At 41.1% G+C, this 16,845-nt stretch overlaps 1 protein-coding gene across 9 annotated transcripts in view; it reads left to right on the forward strand.

Annotated features, from left to right (window-relative positions):
• Nucleotides 1–16,274, forward strand: part of pbx3b (pre-B-cell leukemia homeobox 3b) — a 56,905-nt gene extending 40,631 nt beyond the window's left edge. For 2 of the 9 annotated variants that reach the window (XM_030737947.1, XM_030737948.1), the window contains exons 3-11: nucleotides 3,451–3,692; nucleotides 4,618–4,808; nucleotides 5,833–5,968; nucleotides 6,778–6,807; nucleotides 10,605–10,770; nucleotides 11,340–11,417; nucleotides 11,857–11,969; nucleotides 12,822–12,911; nucleotides 14,560–16,274. In XM_030737947.1, the coding sequence (XP_030593807.1) occupies nucleotides 3,451–3,692; nucleotides 4,618–4,808; nucleotides 5,833–5,968; nucleotides 6,778–6,807; nucleotides 10,605–10,770; nucleotides 11,340–11,417; nucleotides 11,857–11,969; nucleotides 12,822–12,911; nucleotides 14,560–14,652 (1,139 nt within the window). In that variant the 3' untranslated portion in view covers nucleotides 14,653–16,274. The remainder of the gene's footprint in view (nucleotides 1–3,450; nucleotides 3,693–4,617; nucleotides 4,809–5,832; nucleotides 5,969–6,777; nucleotides 6,808–10,604; nucleotides 10,771–11,339; nucleotides 11,418–11,856; nucleotides 11,970–12,821; nucleotides 12,912–14,559) is intronic. The other 7 variants (XM_030737951.1, XM_030737952.1, XM_030737949.1 and 4 more) reach the window with 5 other exon arrangements.
• The last annotated feature ends 571 nt before the right edge of the window (nucleotides 16,275–16,845 follow it).

Raw genomic sequence — 16,845 nt, forward strand, 5'->3', positions numbered from 1 at the left:
GAGACACAGAACCTTCAATCTCAAAAAGGCCTTTAGTTATTGAAAGAAAAACATTACCAGAAATAAAAAAAAATCAAAAATCTCTGGCTTCATCTGCAAGAAGTGCCTCTCTTCCAGTGTATCATCTCATGTCTGACAGTGCACTCAGTGCAGCAGAATGAGGTGGAGGAGCCCAGAGCCACCCCTTCACTCTTCAGCAGGCCACATTAACCCAGCAGGGCTCTTCCTTTATGGCTCTCCTGCTCACACTTCAGTGATGAGAGTAAACAAGCAGCGGGGCAAAGGTCAGCTAAGCCCACAGAATAAAAGAGGGCACAAGGGGAAAAGAGGTGGGAGGAAAGGAGAGCAGCCCGAGGCAGTGCTCAGATCGCTGTCAGGGCTTCAAGCAGGGAATGATGTACGAGACAACAGCCCCGAACCGGAAATGATTATAAACAGTGAACAGGGGAGAGTATATGAGAGAAAAGGGCTGCATTGCCTTTATCTGTCAAATTTGTTACTTCCACGGATCAGATAATGACACTGAAACCTGTAAAAAGTGAAAAGAAGAGCCACCCCTAACTGATAGGGAAGGATTAATCACAGCGTCTCCTTTTGTCTCGGCCGCAGAAGAGAAATGAGGAACAATCATATATGCAAGTGCTTTTTTTCCCAGCTACCCCACCTGTATTGTTGAATGACAAATGGGGCCGATTAAAGACATGTGACATTATTATTACAATTTCTCATTTTTCCCCCCCTTTTATATCATGAAACGCACCCTGGTAATTAAGTGAGCCAGCATCATCATCAAGCCTACGTGTACAGTAATAACTGGAAGATATAGATTTTTCATTCTTAAGTTCCTTTTGCTTAGAGGCTTTACCAAGGTGACATGACTCCCGCACTTTCCCCTTGCACTAAGATTAATCCCACTTTGACTGTGGAGGTGGATTAAAGCTAAACTCGGGTGCCCAAACTTGTTTTAATACCCACATCATCAGACAAAAACAGGATAAAGATTTGAGCAGGAAAAGCAGCATTGCAAAATGTTACTGTGGAATTGCAAGTTACTATACAGATTTGTCAACCGCACAGCAAATTAAAGATATTATCTCGCTTGAGCTTATATTGTGGAAGTTGTGTGATGATGCTGAGCTTAGGCAATCTTTAGCCGCTCCAACAAAGGTGCGAGGAAAGCCACAGCGAGACAGAGATACTGTTTTACTCTTATTCTTTCTTTAATTTTTTAGTATTTATGTGCTTGAGATGAACTCGCCATCACTCCCAACATGTGTTATGAATGACCAGCCAGAGCCGCTGTGGCACAAATACACCCTGGTGGACTCCTGCAGGGCCGTCTCCTTCTCAGAGCAGCACAGTAATCATTTTTATCCTGCTGATTTCCTAAATAGAAATGGACACGTATGATAAAAATGTCACGGCCACTCCACATGTCAGTGGACTAACAGGATTACATGTCACTTTCTAATGTCTCGCTCTGTTTTCCTTTTGCTGTGAATGGCCACAGTATTGCACACAGGAACTTTACGGTAATATATGGTAAGAGACAAGTAGCTCTTTATGGCCTGTGATTATTTAGTTTGAATGAAACCAGTGATTTATGCCCATTTAGCTGAAAAGCCCTGTAAATTCCCTCAGCTGCATTTCCCCTGGATATGGAGTGAGTGGAGTGAAAGTGACAACTACGTTTGGTGTGGAAATGTACGCCGCGTCCCAGAGTTATATTTAATATACCTGACATGAAAAACGTGGCTACCTACTTACCACCACCCTCAGCACAAAGAAAAATGCAGCCTGCTGAGTTTGCGTTGATTCAGAGAGTGGGAGTAAATAGTGAATTAGGAAAATATGAACCACTGTGGCAGACAAACCACCAGCTATTAGAGCATGTTGAGATCTGCAGCCAGGCATCTGGTCAGTCACATTTGAATCATGTGCCGTTTTGTTTCACGCAGCACAAACTGGAATAGAAACAGTCGAGTCTGTCCAGAATGATAGCTTTGGGTGGAGTTGTGCAGATGCAGTGTGATGTGGATGAGGGTTAGTGGAGCAGCGGCATATTGTCCACATGGATGGCTTGGCTCTGCAAGCCTGATGGAGCCTTGTCCAGCATCTCAATGTCTCCAACACAAATAGCCACATTCATCCACTCCTTTCACACCATTACACCTAAAAGACTCAAAGCCAGCCGACCTATAAATAGAGGAAAATTTGTTTTTCAGTGGCATTGCAGTTGAACAAACCACCAACAGGGATAAAAACATCAGAAAAGAGGTTACAATATGTTTTTTTTAACCTACGATCGTGTTTATAAGAAAGATATAAAGAAGAAAAGGAGTGTTTTCTCTCTAGTATTTACTCTTGTGGATGGCTTGCAGGGTCAGTCGGTCAAAGCATGGTAAAAGGGCTTCTCTGATTGCATGCCTACTGGCTGACACAATAGAGCCACTAATCTTCTTATTTAGAATCCAAAGGCTAGCCATATCTTAATGAAGCTGTAATGAGCTCTTGAAAATCCCTGAATTGCGGGAGAGATTATTGAATTGAAACAACTCTGGTAATCATAACGTTTGAGTAGCCACTCAGTATTTACTGCCCATTGAGCCACATTTTTATCCACTTACTAGACTTGATTGCTTAAGCGTGTTTGTGCTGTAATTTTGACCTGTAATGCTTTCTTTTTTTCTTTTTTTTTTTTTTGCCCATTTGTTTTCTGAAAAGCCTGACATTGTGGTTTCACTGCCAGTGCATCCAGGTGTGCACGTAGCCTGCGCTATCTGCTGTGTGATTACGACCTGCTGACAGGCTGGCGAGACAGAAGACCGGAGGAAATAAACAGCACGATCTGAAAACAAAAAACAGAATTCATGAATGAGCACTTTGCATACAATTCACTGTGCAATCATTTTGCTTTTTTGTTTTTTTTTTGTTTTTATTTCACCAGCACGTTCTTATCATGCCCCAGAATCCTCTTAAATCAGGGGTGTAAAATAATCAAAGATTCAAAACTTACACGCAAATAGACATGAGCAAAACAGTAGTTACTTTGTGGCTTTCCCAGCATTCACTGTGTCAAAGACAGACACTTACTAGAGGTATAGTTTTCTGTTTAGCATCCTTTCACAGAGTAGAAGTGCCACTTCACCATTGAGCATTTGTCAGTTTATGGATGTTGCTGTCATGTCAGCCTTCCCGTACACACAGTGTGCAGCGCAGTGTGTAAATAAAAGAGAACAGGCATCCACATGGGCGACAGGAACACAGCATATACACAGGAGGCACTCAGTTCCTACCTGCCAGGGAAACATCACAGCATAAAACAATATAGATGTAATGGTTCTGATTGCACCTTTGACTTTTTGTCTCATTAATAACATTATTTTTCCAATCTCAACTTGTCCCTTGATGGCATTTGCTGAAACTGTCCCTGTTTCTGTGTCGCTGCAGGTCTCAGCATCCGTGGTGCCCAGGAGGAGGACCCCCCAGACCCGCAGCTCATGCGTTTAGACAATATGCTGTTGGCAGAGGGAGTAGCAGGACCGGAGAAAGGCGGTGGATCTGCCGCCGCTGCCGCCGCCGCCGCGGCCTCGGGCGGGGCGGCCGACAACTCAATTGAACATTCCGACTACAGAGCCAAACTCACCCAGATCAGACAGATTTACCACACGGAGCTGGAGAAATACGAACAGGTGAGGAGGGAACTTTGCAATCCCAAGGTTAAGATCTTAACAAGAAATGTGTGCTGGGTTTTTATTTGAAACAGCGCACCCTCCAAAATGCCCTTTGTGTATTGTGCCATGTGACTGCCAGCTTTCAAATTTCACTTTGTGTTTAAATGTTTAAAAGCTATTGAGTCGTACTTCACGATTCACAGCCGCAAACTGCAGTGAATATGTATGATAGAGGAGAATGTATTCTCGGCTTGGGAAAAAGAAAAATTGCCGTATTATTCACTGTGTTTTAGTTGATTATAGAGATCCAGAGGAGTGCCCCAGTCGTCTGTGTTAAATGAAAGTATGATCAGCTCTTTCACCCAGCTCTTTGAGGCTGCCATTAAACACAGGCAATATGGGTGAAAATAGAAGGTGAAACTGTGATGCCTCAGCAAGCCAGTGAGGTAAATTAGAGTAATTTACTTTGTGCTCTCCGAGAGAGGAGGTGGGTACGTGGGGGCACACAACACTTCGCCTGGAGTAAATGCATCTTTCTTAAGGGTGTTTCCAGGTTTTAATTATCTAAATGTAAATACTTAACAAATTTTACTCAGAGTAATGAGCTAAAGTGTGCACTACGTAAATGAGTTATTCTAATTAATCATGTATGAACTACTGTGTTAACGAAAAGCTGCTTAACTTCACTGCATTAAGGCCAAGCCAAATTGCAGATCTGCATTTATTCAGAGATGACTTCACCTATTATGTCACAGTTATATGCAAACACTGCACTCCGTTGAAGCTTTTATCAAGAGCAACGTGCATGTAATTAACTCGTTTTAATACATGAAAAATGTATGCAACTTTAATACATAAGCCAGGAGCTTTTTGAAGTTCTCAAAAAAAAAGAAGAAGAAGAAAAACTCACGTTGCTTGTTTTTGTCACTCGTTCTTTTGGCAGGCATGTAACGAATTCACTACCCACGTGATGAACCTGCTGAGGGAACAGTCTCGCACGCGGCCCATTTCTCCCAAAGAGATTGAGCGCATGGTGGGAATCATCCACCGTAAGTTCAGTTCCATCCAGATGCAACTGAAGCAGAGCACCTGTGAGGCTGTCATGATTCTGCGCTCCAGATTCCTTGATGCCAGGTCAGTTGATCATGTGTGCTTAGTGCAAATGTGTGTGCAGGTAGAAAGTTTTTTTTATCTTTTCGTTGCTTCTGCGTGACCCATATAAGAGAATCCAGTGGGCGAGGTCATTTTTAGACAGTGTGCAGGTCTAAAGTTTCTTCCAGTTTTCTGGCACAGCACACAGTATGAGCACTGCGGAGATGCATGATTTTAATTATGTTCATGTTCCGTGCATTATCCATTTCCAAGACAATCATGCCCTCACACCTGAGAGCAGTTAAGACCCAAATGAAATGGGGACCGAGTCATGTGTAATGGATGGAGGGGAGGTCATCAGCAGGTGTTGTGGATTACTCTAATCACTAACAGTATGGTGCATTGTAGAGCTCTGCAGAGAGCTGCACAAGTTTGGGCCAAACAAGCCAAGTGGAAGCACATTTGCTGCCCACTGCCTGTGTGAAGCGCAGTAAACAAGGCAAAATAAGCAAATGCTCAACAACATGATAAGTAGTGCCCTTGGGAGGGAAGGGGACCCAGATCTAGTTAGAGTTTGCTTGTTTCTACTGGAGATCCCTGGGGCTGTGGCACTTCAGGAACAATGCTCAACTGTGCATGCCATGATTTCTATAATGTACCGAGATGCACTCCGACTGGGCTTTGCGCTCCATCATGAAGCCCACCCATCCGCTGCACTAAACTCTACACATTACACGCTTGGACTAGAGATTGGAGACCAACACACCAAATTAAACATTGTATGTATTTTGCAACGGTGTGTGTGTGTGTGTGTGTGTGTGTGTTTGTTTGTGTGTCTGTGTGCTTGTCAGTTTGTTGGTTGTAGTCTTTTCTTTTGTGTGTTGATGAGGCTCTTGGAGCAGGACACGATATCCTGCTCCTGAGGGCCCTTAGAGCCCATTCCTCATTATTTTCACCATTTATGTGTGAGATTGATTGTGCAATTTGTGCAATCCAAATGGATGAGTTAATGCTGGTCTCACTAATAGGCTTGCTCGGTCTTTCTCTCGTTTTGCTCCCCACTCAGGCGGAAAAGGAGAAACTTCAGCAAGCAGGCAACAGAAATTTTGAACGAATATTTCTACTCGCACCTCAGCAACCCTTATCCGAGCGAGGAAGCAAAAGAGGAGCTGGCCAAGAAGTGCAGCATCACAGTTTCCCAGGTGGGTAGTGCTCATCTAATAGTAGCTGGTGGGTAATCAAGGTGGGAAAGGCTAAAGCCTCGAGGGAAAGTTACCGTAGGTCGCACCACCAAGGCACAATGTCCTCTGCTAACCTTGACATTGTGACTTCCTAATGATCCTTCAGTCAAGGCTGCTCCCAGTCAGTCAGAGCAGGGCCACAGGGAAGGGAGGCCTGTATCATCTTAGCCTCAATCAAAGCACTATGCTGTCCTTCCTTAGCTGCCCCAGTGCTGGGTCCCCTGCCATTTTTCCCCCTCATTCCCATCCACCATGTGTGCGCTCTCTCTTGCCCGGTCAGTCACTCAGGTCATATGGGAAGAAAAAAAATGGCTTCATCCATTACTTTAAGAAAAGCAGTCACTCTGGTGCTTGAAAACACTGGATGATCCCGGGTATTTACTTCTAGGTTTGCTCTTCAAGTGACCTTGCAGGAGTCTGCTAATTCTGTTATATTTTACGCTTAAAAAGTCAACTTTCCAATTTGATATCTGTCATAGCCTCCTCACTGGGTAAACCTGAAGGCAATATCTCTCACACCTAACCCCCACATCCAAAGTATTATTATCCTGTCCTTTCTTTTTTTCCCTGCTATGATTGTGACTACTATCTAGATTTTTTTATTCTCCATTGTTCTATGGTTGTCCTCTTGAGACACAATATCAGAGAAACATGAATCTATACAATAATCTGCAGTGTTTTGTCTGTGTGGGGAGGGGGTGATGAGGGGTATATTGAGTGTAGTCATGAAGAGTCAGATACTGTAAAAGCCCATTCTTTTTTGCCTTCAGGGGGTGGGAAGCACCATCACAGTATCACAGGTATGTCATAACTTCTCCTGATCCACTGTTTTCATTTTCTTTTTTGTACCTCCTTTGTTCATGTATGTAATGGCCTCACAGTTGTCCACTGCACAGACCCTCCCTCCCTTACACTATTGGATCCATGCTAATGCTATAATATAATATTGATAAGTTTGAATTTACATTTAATAAAAAAAAGAGTGGCTAAGCTATATCAGCATTTACATCCCACTTTAAACAAGAGACTGCAGCCTAATTTTTGATTGTTTGACATTTTTACACTACACCCACATTATCACCATATTATGTGTGTACAAATGTGTCACATGTAATTTTCTTTACTTTTTTGGCTATTGTTTATGACATTATGTATGTATTTATTTATTTATTTTTTGTTGTAGAGCACTGAATAATTGTGTGGTATTTCTAAATCTTGAAAAAAAAAAACAACAAAAAAAAAAAAGTGCACTGAGAGTTTATTTTTATCCCTCCCACCTCACGATCACTGTGCGATGCACAGCAGTTAAAGAAATGGGCATCATTGTCTGAGTGTCTCCGAAAGCAGTCCGCTGCACCAGTTCCCATGAGAACAAATAAGTCTTTGTAGAAATTAGAGGGCTTTTAAAAATTCACCTGAACTCATCTCGGGCCCCATTAGTGGCGTGCTCCTCGATAAGCGGAGGCCACGGCAGACATCGTTATTGACTTATTCTTAGTGCTTTGGCTCATTTTAGGAGGGTAACAGAGTGAGAGGCTTGACATAATACTGGGTGCACTATAAGTGTGTTATCCCTCACTGTGGCCCAGCCTCTCAGATATGGCTTACTGTGGTCACTGTGGCAGGCTGGGCTAAGTAATGTTTCAAACACCCCCAAACACTTTTTTTTTTTTTTTTTGCTTTTTGCTTTGTTGATTGCACAAGTAGTTAATTAACTAAACACCATCAGTTGTGACTGGTATGCCAATATCGCTCTGCAGCTTTGCTCAATACATCTTCGCTGATGAAACACCCTGCATCATTTTAGCAGGGATCATTTAAAATGAAGTCATCTTCAAGTCAAGTGCAAACTCAGATTCCTGTGGCTCAAATGCTGCATTTCCATTTTGTTATTATTTGAAATGCCCTTAAAGTAACCTTGAATTAACAAAATTGCAGATGTCTGTTTCACTTCTGAGTTCATGACTGCTTCAGCACACAGCTGAAGTGCAATGACATATTTAAGCTGGCAATGTTACCCAGTGCAAGACTTGGTCTTATTTCCTGTTTGTTTGTTTGTTTGTTTGTTTTTGTTTTTTAAATTCATTTATGATTATTATTCTTTAATTTGCATGTGCATTGCAGTAAAGGCTTAGGGCATGGGATCTGATGGTTATAGCTTGTATTTGGGTGCTTCAGAGGCCACCTTTGATGAAATCTGTGCAAATATAACACTGTTTAATTGCTAAACCTGATTCCAGTGCAGAGTTGATGTACTTTGTCATAATGCATAATGTATAAGGATTTGATTCTGTGACTCTTTCCAATATTTCAACAAGTTTTTTTAATTTAATTTAAAATTAGTGAAAGCTTTATGTTTGTGTTTGATCTTATAGTAGGGCATTACAAGCTCACATATGAACATAGGGGGATCATGCATTGGTCACATATCGACCTGAATTAGAGTGAGATAGTTCAAACTGTAAAGCAAGGCTCTCTAGTGTGCAACAATGAAGCCAGCGGAGCGGTATCATACCTTTGCAAAGGAAGTCTGCATTGTCATGACACAATCGCTGCCTTTGAGGCAGGTGATGTCAGGTAATTCAGCCACGCAACCTGGTTCTTACCAAACATAGGAGTCAATTGAATGCATGGTCTGCTGCGAGATAAAACGAAATTAGTTCTGTAGATTGGGTTGTGCTCCACACCTTGCGGTGCTGTGCATCTATTCAATATTTAGCTGAACTTGAGAATCACTAAAGCCAGAGTTCATTGGGCAGGAGATGTGCAGGATAAAGAAGGGTGGTATAACATCCAGAAGATCTGACGCCAACACTGCTGATCCTGTCCAGACTGCTGAGGCTTGTAACACAATAAATTTGTGCAGTACGGACATAACACACTCGTGACGGAGAAGAATGGAAGCCAAAAAAAAATCAATTAATTTTATGAAATAATCAGTCATATTTTATTGCAGAATTTGCTTGCATCATTGCCATTCTGATTAAAGTAATATGTGATGAAAGTAAACTAGTGTATAGTCTGTATCTATTAAGTCAAATTTAATGATAAAAGTAGGTCTTAATGTGCAAACACCACGACTGGCCACAACTGACATTTTAATAAATGCAGATCTGTTTAATGCACTGTTTTTATGAACATTTTGTTAAATTAAACAGACTGATGAGCTTTACAAAACATTTTATATGATTTTTCAGCAGTTTGTGGGCACATTGTGAGCTGTCCAAAACAGCAAGAATATTGCATCGTCTTAGGCTCTACAATCCACTCTAAGCAGGTTAAGTAAAAAGGATGATGGCCAGGGCTTTCATTGCTTCCAATTAAGCCTTGCTTGTTAGTTTAACCTCTAGGTAAACCCATCAAACAATTGATGTCAAGGAAACCCTGCCAACAGTGGGCCTCGCCTGAATGGTCATTAATTTTAATTGCCTAGATATTAAAGATTTAGAGCACAGAGACGTGGAGGATAGAAATGATCTGATGTCCTGCAAATCCAGTCAGTTTTTACGCCACAGCATTGGCGGGCTGCTGGGGATATTAAAATTTAAGCACATGGGTGGAAATTAAATAAAGCGTCATTAGGGGCAGCTGCTCTTTGGCTGGTCCAGCCGTGGGCTGCAGGGCCTGAGAGGGGGGCTGCAGCACAGCGACAAGACACTCTAATTTATAGGACCATTAAAAACAAGCATCATCTCATTATTATTCCACTGTTATTGCAGAGCCAGCATTCACACATAAGGTTCACACCATACAACTTTCCAGCGTCTGATATTGAATGTCATCATTTCAATCCAGCGAAATTAACATTTCCAATCGCTCTAAAATCTGAACGGACCCAATTTCTAATGCTTGTTTGATCCCAAGTCTTTCTCGTGCCTTTAGAGCTCTAGAGCTGCCCCAATAATCTATTTACAGCTTCCCATGTCTACAGTTGTTGTTTTTGAAAGAACAAAATTTGCTCTCTAAATTGCTGAGTTTGCATAAACTCACACATACACACACAAATGTTTCATTGCCTTAGTGTTTTATTATTTTTAACAGTAAAATAACTAAGTTTAGCCCAGTTTGGACAAAACTAGAAAGAGCAATGTCGTGTTTTCCAGTGGTTATGCTAAGTTAGACATGCTTTACATATGATGAATAATTGCAATATTTTAAGAAGTTGTATTTATATAAAGTGTCAATCACCATGACTCACTCATCTGGAGTGAGTGAGAAATCTGTAGAGGATAAAATATGAACATTCATATGTTTCACTGAGGGAAATGTCAGAATTTGTATCCTTAACAACCAGTCCTCATATGAGAAATATATACTGACTTCAGTGTCTGTGCAGTAGGAGCCCCTTGTGTTTTAGTTTTGTCAGGAGACAGATCTGAGAGCATGTCATGCTCCCATCCATGAGAAGACACAAGTGGCTCCTGATTATGGCTTAATTAGCTTGTGTACCCGGCGGACATTAGTGCAAGGGCTGGGAATTGGGTACTTGATGGACCCAAACATGACATCTTGAAACAATCGCACTGCTCAGTGCATGGTGCTGTGCCTGCTTGACATCTGACTCCTCTGCTCCTCCTCCTTCTGCTCTCCCACGCAGGTATCCAACTGGTTTGGCAACAAAAGGATCCGGTACAAGAAAAATATCGGCAAGTTTCAGGAAGAAGCCAACCTGTATGCCGCCAAGACTGCTGTAAATGCAGCACATGCTGCAGCCGCTGCAGTGCAGAACAGCCAGGCCAACTCCCCTACCACACCTAACTCTGGTAGGCATTCCTGCATATAGATAAAAAAAAACAAGATCTACCCTCTACCTCAGTCCTTAACCTGCTGCCTGCCTGCCTCACTCTCTCATACACCATTCACACAGGCTAGAGTGACAGGCTCTGCTCCCAGCTTGGGGATCACAGTGTCTCCTGTCTATAAGACAGTTGATGCCAAGCAAACTCATGCATAAAGAGAGCGTTCCTGACTTGTGAACCGAGAACACATGTATTTTTGGCAAAATAAGAAAAAAAAAAACCTCAGAATAATGCCTTGGGATTTGTTTTCCCTTGACTTTCTGTCAACTTCTTGTCATTTCTAATGTAATGGTATGTATTCCCACTGAATGGTAAAGGTATTTGCAAAATAGTGAAACATAATTGCTGGGAGCATTTTACCTGCAGTAATAGCATCAAAATGGCATTATATGTAGTTGATATTGAATAAAAATAGAGCCTAAAAGGGCGTATTTAGTCGAGTTTCATGAGTAATGTAATGCTGAGTTTGGACTAGGTTGACCTTCGTCGGGATGTGGTAAGCTTATGAAGTGGTCCCTTTTTCTTGCACCCAGGATTCCAGATGAAAGATGAAGAGTTTCAGCTGGATTCTGCAGAGAGCAAAAACACTCTTTTAAGCAACATGTTTACTGGTACTGGTCTTTTCATAAGCTTCTTATTGTCCTTGTCATTTACCATGTGATACCTCCCTGCTAACTTTAGACTGAAAGTAGGTGATGTGGAACAATTGGGAGCTTAAGCGACCAACCACATATAGAACCGGTCCCCTTGTGTCATGTGATTTTCATTTAATTTGTGCTCACTGCATTCGTTAAAAGATCTTCAGTTCTTCTGCATATCATCCCCCTCTGTTTGGTTCCTCGCTTTTCTTCCGTCTCCCTTGTAGTTGCTTGCTTTATGGGAGTCTTTCTTCTGTGTGTTTGTCTGCTTGAGCTGGGTGTGTTTATACAGATAAATGCGTGATGTGTGTGTGTGTGTGTGTGTGTGCGTCTGTGCGTGTGTGCGTGTGTGCCTGTGCTTTCCCTTTATAGCCCTCTCATGTATTCAGCTACTTACATCTTCCCTTTCCAGGTTCTTCAGGTTCTTTTAACCTCCCAAACTCTGGGGACATGTTCTTGAGCATGCAGAGTCTGAATGGGGATTCTTACCAAGGGGCACAAGTCGGAGCCAATGTACAGTCACAGGTAGGATCAACAACCAGGGACAGTTCCTGCCAACTAGCGCAGAGAGCTGTCCTTGTCTTGCCTGTGTACTGAGCCATCCACAGTGCAGTCTAAAAGCACAATAAACCAAAAATACAAAAAAATAAATAAATAAGAAAAATATGCTGCCCATCCACGGGCAGTTCAAATTACCAAGTGAGGCCTCCAATAACATCCCATTGACTGAAGTGTTTACTGACTATTTCGCTTTGGATGGAACGCTTTGGCCGCCAAAATATAATCCCACCCCACTGCAATCATGCCGCAAAAGCAGTTTCCTGGTTACTATTCAAAACATTGTCTGAATGCATTTGGCTTTGACTTGAGCTCTTGGGTTGGTATTTGGGTTTTTGGTACTATGTTATCCCCTTTTTTCTGTACCTCTATATTGCTATCTTCCTGTCTCATCTTGTTATCGTTTGTTGTTGATGTCTTCCATTTTGTGAGTTTAACGCAGCTACACAGCCGACACACTCCACACACTCACTACATGCAAAAATTATTCATAATAAAGGTAAAAAAAAAAAAAAGCTAATTTAAAGTTTTATTTAATTTAAGTGTCTGTGTTATATTACTTTTACGTATGCTTTTATTTGGTATCAATCCATAGCTGCTATAGATAAAGTAATAGCATGCTTTTAACATCACTGTCCTTTTTTTTTTGAAAACCTTTTTGCTGTGTTTTCTGGTTAGTACATTTGCTGTCCCAGAAGTCCCTTTTTTTGATTTCACTTCACTTAGTGTCTTTTGCTTTACTAAGCATGTTTACAGTTAGTGTTGGACCGCTGCAAGCCACACAGCTGACCAGCTTGTCCACCTTGTCTGTCCCTTCAGGTGGATACCCTGCGCCATGTTATCAGTCAGACGGCAGGATACAATGATGCTCTGGGGGGAAACACGATGTATAGTCCACATGGCCTAAATGTAAGTGAAGGTTTTATTGGCTACATGTGGAGCTTGTTGGGGCAAAGGCAGTGTGAAATTCATTGATACTTTATCCCCCCCCCCCAAAAAAAATACAGCCAGGTTAGACTTTAATTGTACCTAATGAAATTATGGTACATTATATTGCTTTACAATCTGCACAAATAAAATATTAGCCAATGTGTCACATCACTATGTCACCTGATGTAAATAAAAGCTGCTTTTAATAAAAACGTGCTACGCAGCAGGTGAATAAAATCAGATTTACTTTAATAAACACCTTTTAATACTTTGTTTGACTCAAACCAAGAATGAGATGGAAAAAAAAAAACCCTATCTGTTGCATTTCAGCTGCTTTGAAATGCTTCACAGAATTTTCCCGTAGACTTATCTCCTTGATAAAATATGATCATGTGATCGCCCGCAGCCTTTTCCAGACATGAATTTCTCCTTCCCTGATGAGGTTTGATATGGCGCCTTTTTGTAAAGCAGCGCATAATCTGAAGCTATCAGAGTAAAGATTAATTTCGTTGATGAGAGAGGATGGAGAGTGAGGGAGAGAAAGGGAGAGATTTAGGAGGAGACAGCTCGTTCTCTCTGCACTGTATCAACACTGCAGTATTTGCTCTCTTTGTGTTAGCATGCCTGTTGGGTGAAATGCACACACAGTCACAGTCTTAATAGTATTTAAGAGTTAAGCATGAAAATAAGGGATTAAATTTGCTTTTTGATTTTTTTTTTTTTAATGACTTCTGTGAAACAAAATCATCATTTTTTTTAATGTAAACAAATGGTGGCGGCTGCTGCCAGCATTCCGTGCTGTTGGAGTCATTTTGGCTTTGCTGCAGCCTTATTGCTATAAGCTCTTCAGACATGTCAACTCCTTGTAGGATCAAGTGTTTTTCACTTTCTCCCAAGGTTTCTCACTTCCATGTGCACTGCAGACCTGTGCCTACTGGCTCAGCAGAGCTCAGTGAGATCCCTACTAAAATATTAACAACCTTAACACATGAAAAGAGAGAATCAGAACACAAAGAGTAATACAGTGATAACATATGCCGAAGAGCAAGTTGTGGAAAAGCACACGTTTTAGCAGTACCCCAGAAAATGCACTATTGATATATTCGCATAGACCTTTAGCTGTGTTGGCGGTGACGTAGGGGTGGTGACGTAGAGGGATCCAGTAAAGGCTAGGTCATGCCTGGAGCAAAGCAAAGTCAGGCTGGCTAAGACTGGCTCTCTTGGAGAGGCCCTGCCCTGTCACTTTCGCTCAGCTCTCCCCACCTCATCCAGCCCGAGCCCTCCCTCTTCTTGACTGACAGGAGAATATGTAGCGACAAGCTGTCGGCCGCTGCTGAAATCTGCTTAGACACTGATTTCAGGGATTGCTCCCATTGGTCAGGACACAGGACAAATTTGTTTTTAAGAGTGTCTTTGCTGATGCTACAGTAATGCAGAGAGTACACTAACTGTGTCTGCAACATTTTAATATCAACTGACACACGCACACACACACACACATATATATATATATATATATATATATTTTTTTTTTGTTTCCCCTTCCTTTTTTGGCGTGTCTAGAATTTACCAGGCTCATGTTGCACTGAGTGATTGTAATCTCAACCATTTTCCATTTGTGTCCAAGGCTAATGGGGGATGGCAAGATGCGACGACTCCATCTTCTGTAATATCTCCAACAGAAGGACCTGGAAGTGTGCACTCTGATACCTCGAATTGATCCGCTATTAATGCATCTTCGCCTCTAGCAGGACTTTTTAACTGGCTGACCACCTGAAGAGGATATTGAAAAAGTAAACTTTCTCAGCAGATTGGTTTTCACGTACCTTAAAATTGATCACGACTGTGTCACACACATTGAAATTCCATCCTCCATTATGAACACCAAGTGTTTCCTGATACCTGTTTTTCCCCCCCCTTCCTTTTTTGTCTTTATAAATCAATCAAGTGTACTCACCGTGTTTGTTTTTTTGTTTGTTTGTTCATTGCGGAGGTAAACACATAGACATTTACAAACAAAAATAACCCTCAGTAAAACTTTCAGGATAATTATCTCTTCTCAGCTCAGAACACTGGATGACACTTGTGTATTTTCCATGACATTTTATGACATCTTAAAGGCCCATTTGTTTGATTCTTGATTTAATTACTGCTTTCCATTTTGATAATTGAGTCCTTACAATATACAGATTAAAGCAGCTGTTTCTTTGACTGTAATGTGCTCGCAGTCTTGTCCAGCAACTCAACAATGCTGTTGTTGACAGCTCAATGGCAGCTTTGTAGTTACTTTCAAGATTTATTTTTTGCCTTACAGCTGTATACATTAGTACAAGGAAACGACTATTCAAACTCTGGAACATAAAGAAGCGTAATTGATTGCTTGACTATGACATGACACCATTGCATATTTTATAATTTGATGTTTAGTATGTACATATGTAAACATTTTTTTTTTTTTTGTACTGCTTATGGAAGACCCCCCGACCCCCCGACAGTAGATCATTCCGACATGGCACACAGGAGCAGGCCCCATTACACAGGAAAAGTTGTACATAATATAGCTTCAGAGTAATTATACACCCCACCAATCAATACCCAGCTTTATTACCTCATTCATAGAAACCAATAATTTCCAACATTTCTGTAGCTTAGAGCGTTCACCTACTACCTCTAAACCATATCATCACCATCGTTTCTTTGGCCCCTTATTTAATGTTTTTATGTAGTTATTTTGATTACATCTTGTAACACTGTAAACTCTTCATTCTCTATGTAATCTAATGTATATTTTAATCTTTTAATAAAACGATGTTGCCGCTCTGCAACTTAAAAATAACAAATAAAAAAAAAAAAATGAAATAACGATATTAATACCATGGAAAATAGACAGGGAGAGGGGGGGTGAGGATGTTGTTGCTCTATGGCTTATACAGGGGGAGCGTGGCGAATATTGTTGATAAATTAACACCAAACAGTAAAACTGTTGTAAATAATGGAGGGGAAAAAAAAAAAACATTTTGAATGTTGCTCATCTTGTTACTAAATCATGCAAAAAAAGACAAAAAAATCACTATAAAAACTGTAATGCATAGAGGTTTCAGTATTCAGAACTGTACATTTCCAGCTCTGTTCAACAGGGTTCAAGACTTCTTTTCTCTTTTTTCTATTGTATGTGATTCTGAAGCTGAAAAGTCATGACAAATGATTTGTGGCAGTGATTCTAATGTATTAAAGATGTTTAGTGTTACTTTCTAACCAGACTACACCCTGGACTGAAAAGTCTTCCTTGTGGTAGTTGTGTAATTTCAAACATGAATAAACCTTTTGCTTTCATGACAGCAAGGGGTGTGTGTTTGTTTTTATTTTTGTTTTCCCCTCAACGCTTGTCTACTAAGTAGAACCTTGGCTCTCTTCACCATCTCCATAAACTCCCAACAAGGGATGCAGTTTAACGGCGGCCGACTGCTCCTGCTCATTAATGTAAACTTCAGAGTCATTAAAGCCATTTCTTCCCCCTCGTTAATAAATTGTGTGTATGGTTTTTAGGTATAAAACATATTTTGCATCAAATATAAATTAAGGCTAATATTTCATGTTATTTATTCACCATGTATGGATTTGCTCACGTTTCACATTGTAGGTAGAAGCTGAGGACTTAACCTGGTTTGTAGCTACTGTGGAGCTGACATAGTGCAATTAACTGAAATGTCAGGCACTTCTAATTCAGGCTATTTTGTCCGTCTGTTGTGGAAAGGCTGGCTTAATGGATCATTGGTTACCAATTCCACATGGAAATTGACATCCATTTATTCTCATTTTCTCAGCAGAGTTCTTCATTCTTGTCTTTCTACTAAGCTTGTGTCCAGTGTTTGTGCCTTTCAGTCACAGATCCCACGAGATTTTCAGCAAAGTA

The sequence above is a fragment of the Archocentrus centrarchus genome, chromosome 9 (assembly GCF_007364275.1).
Source record: "Archocentrus centrarchus isolate MPI-CPG fArcCen1 chromosome 9, fArcCen1, whole genome shotgun sequence".
In the NCBI taxonomy this organism is placed as follows: domain Eukaryota; kingdom Metazoa; phylum Chordata; class Actinopteri; order Cichliformes; family Cichlidae; genus Archocentrus; species Archocentrus centrarchus.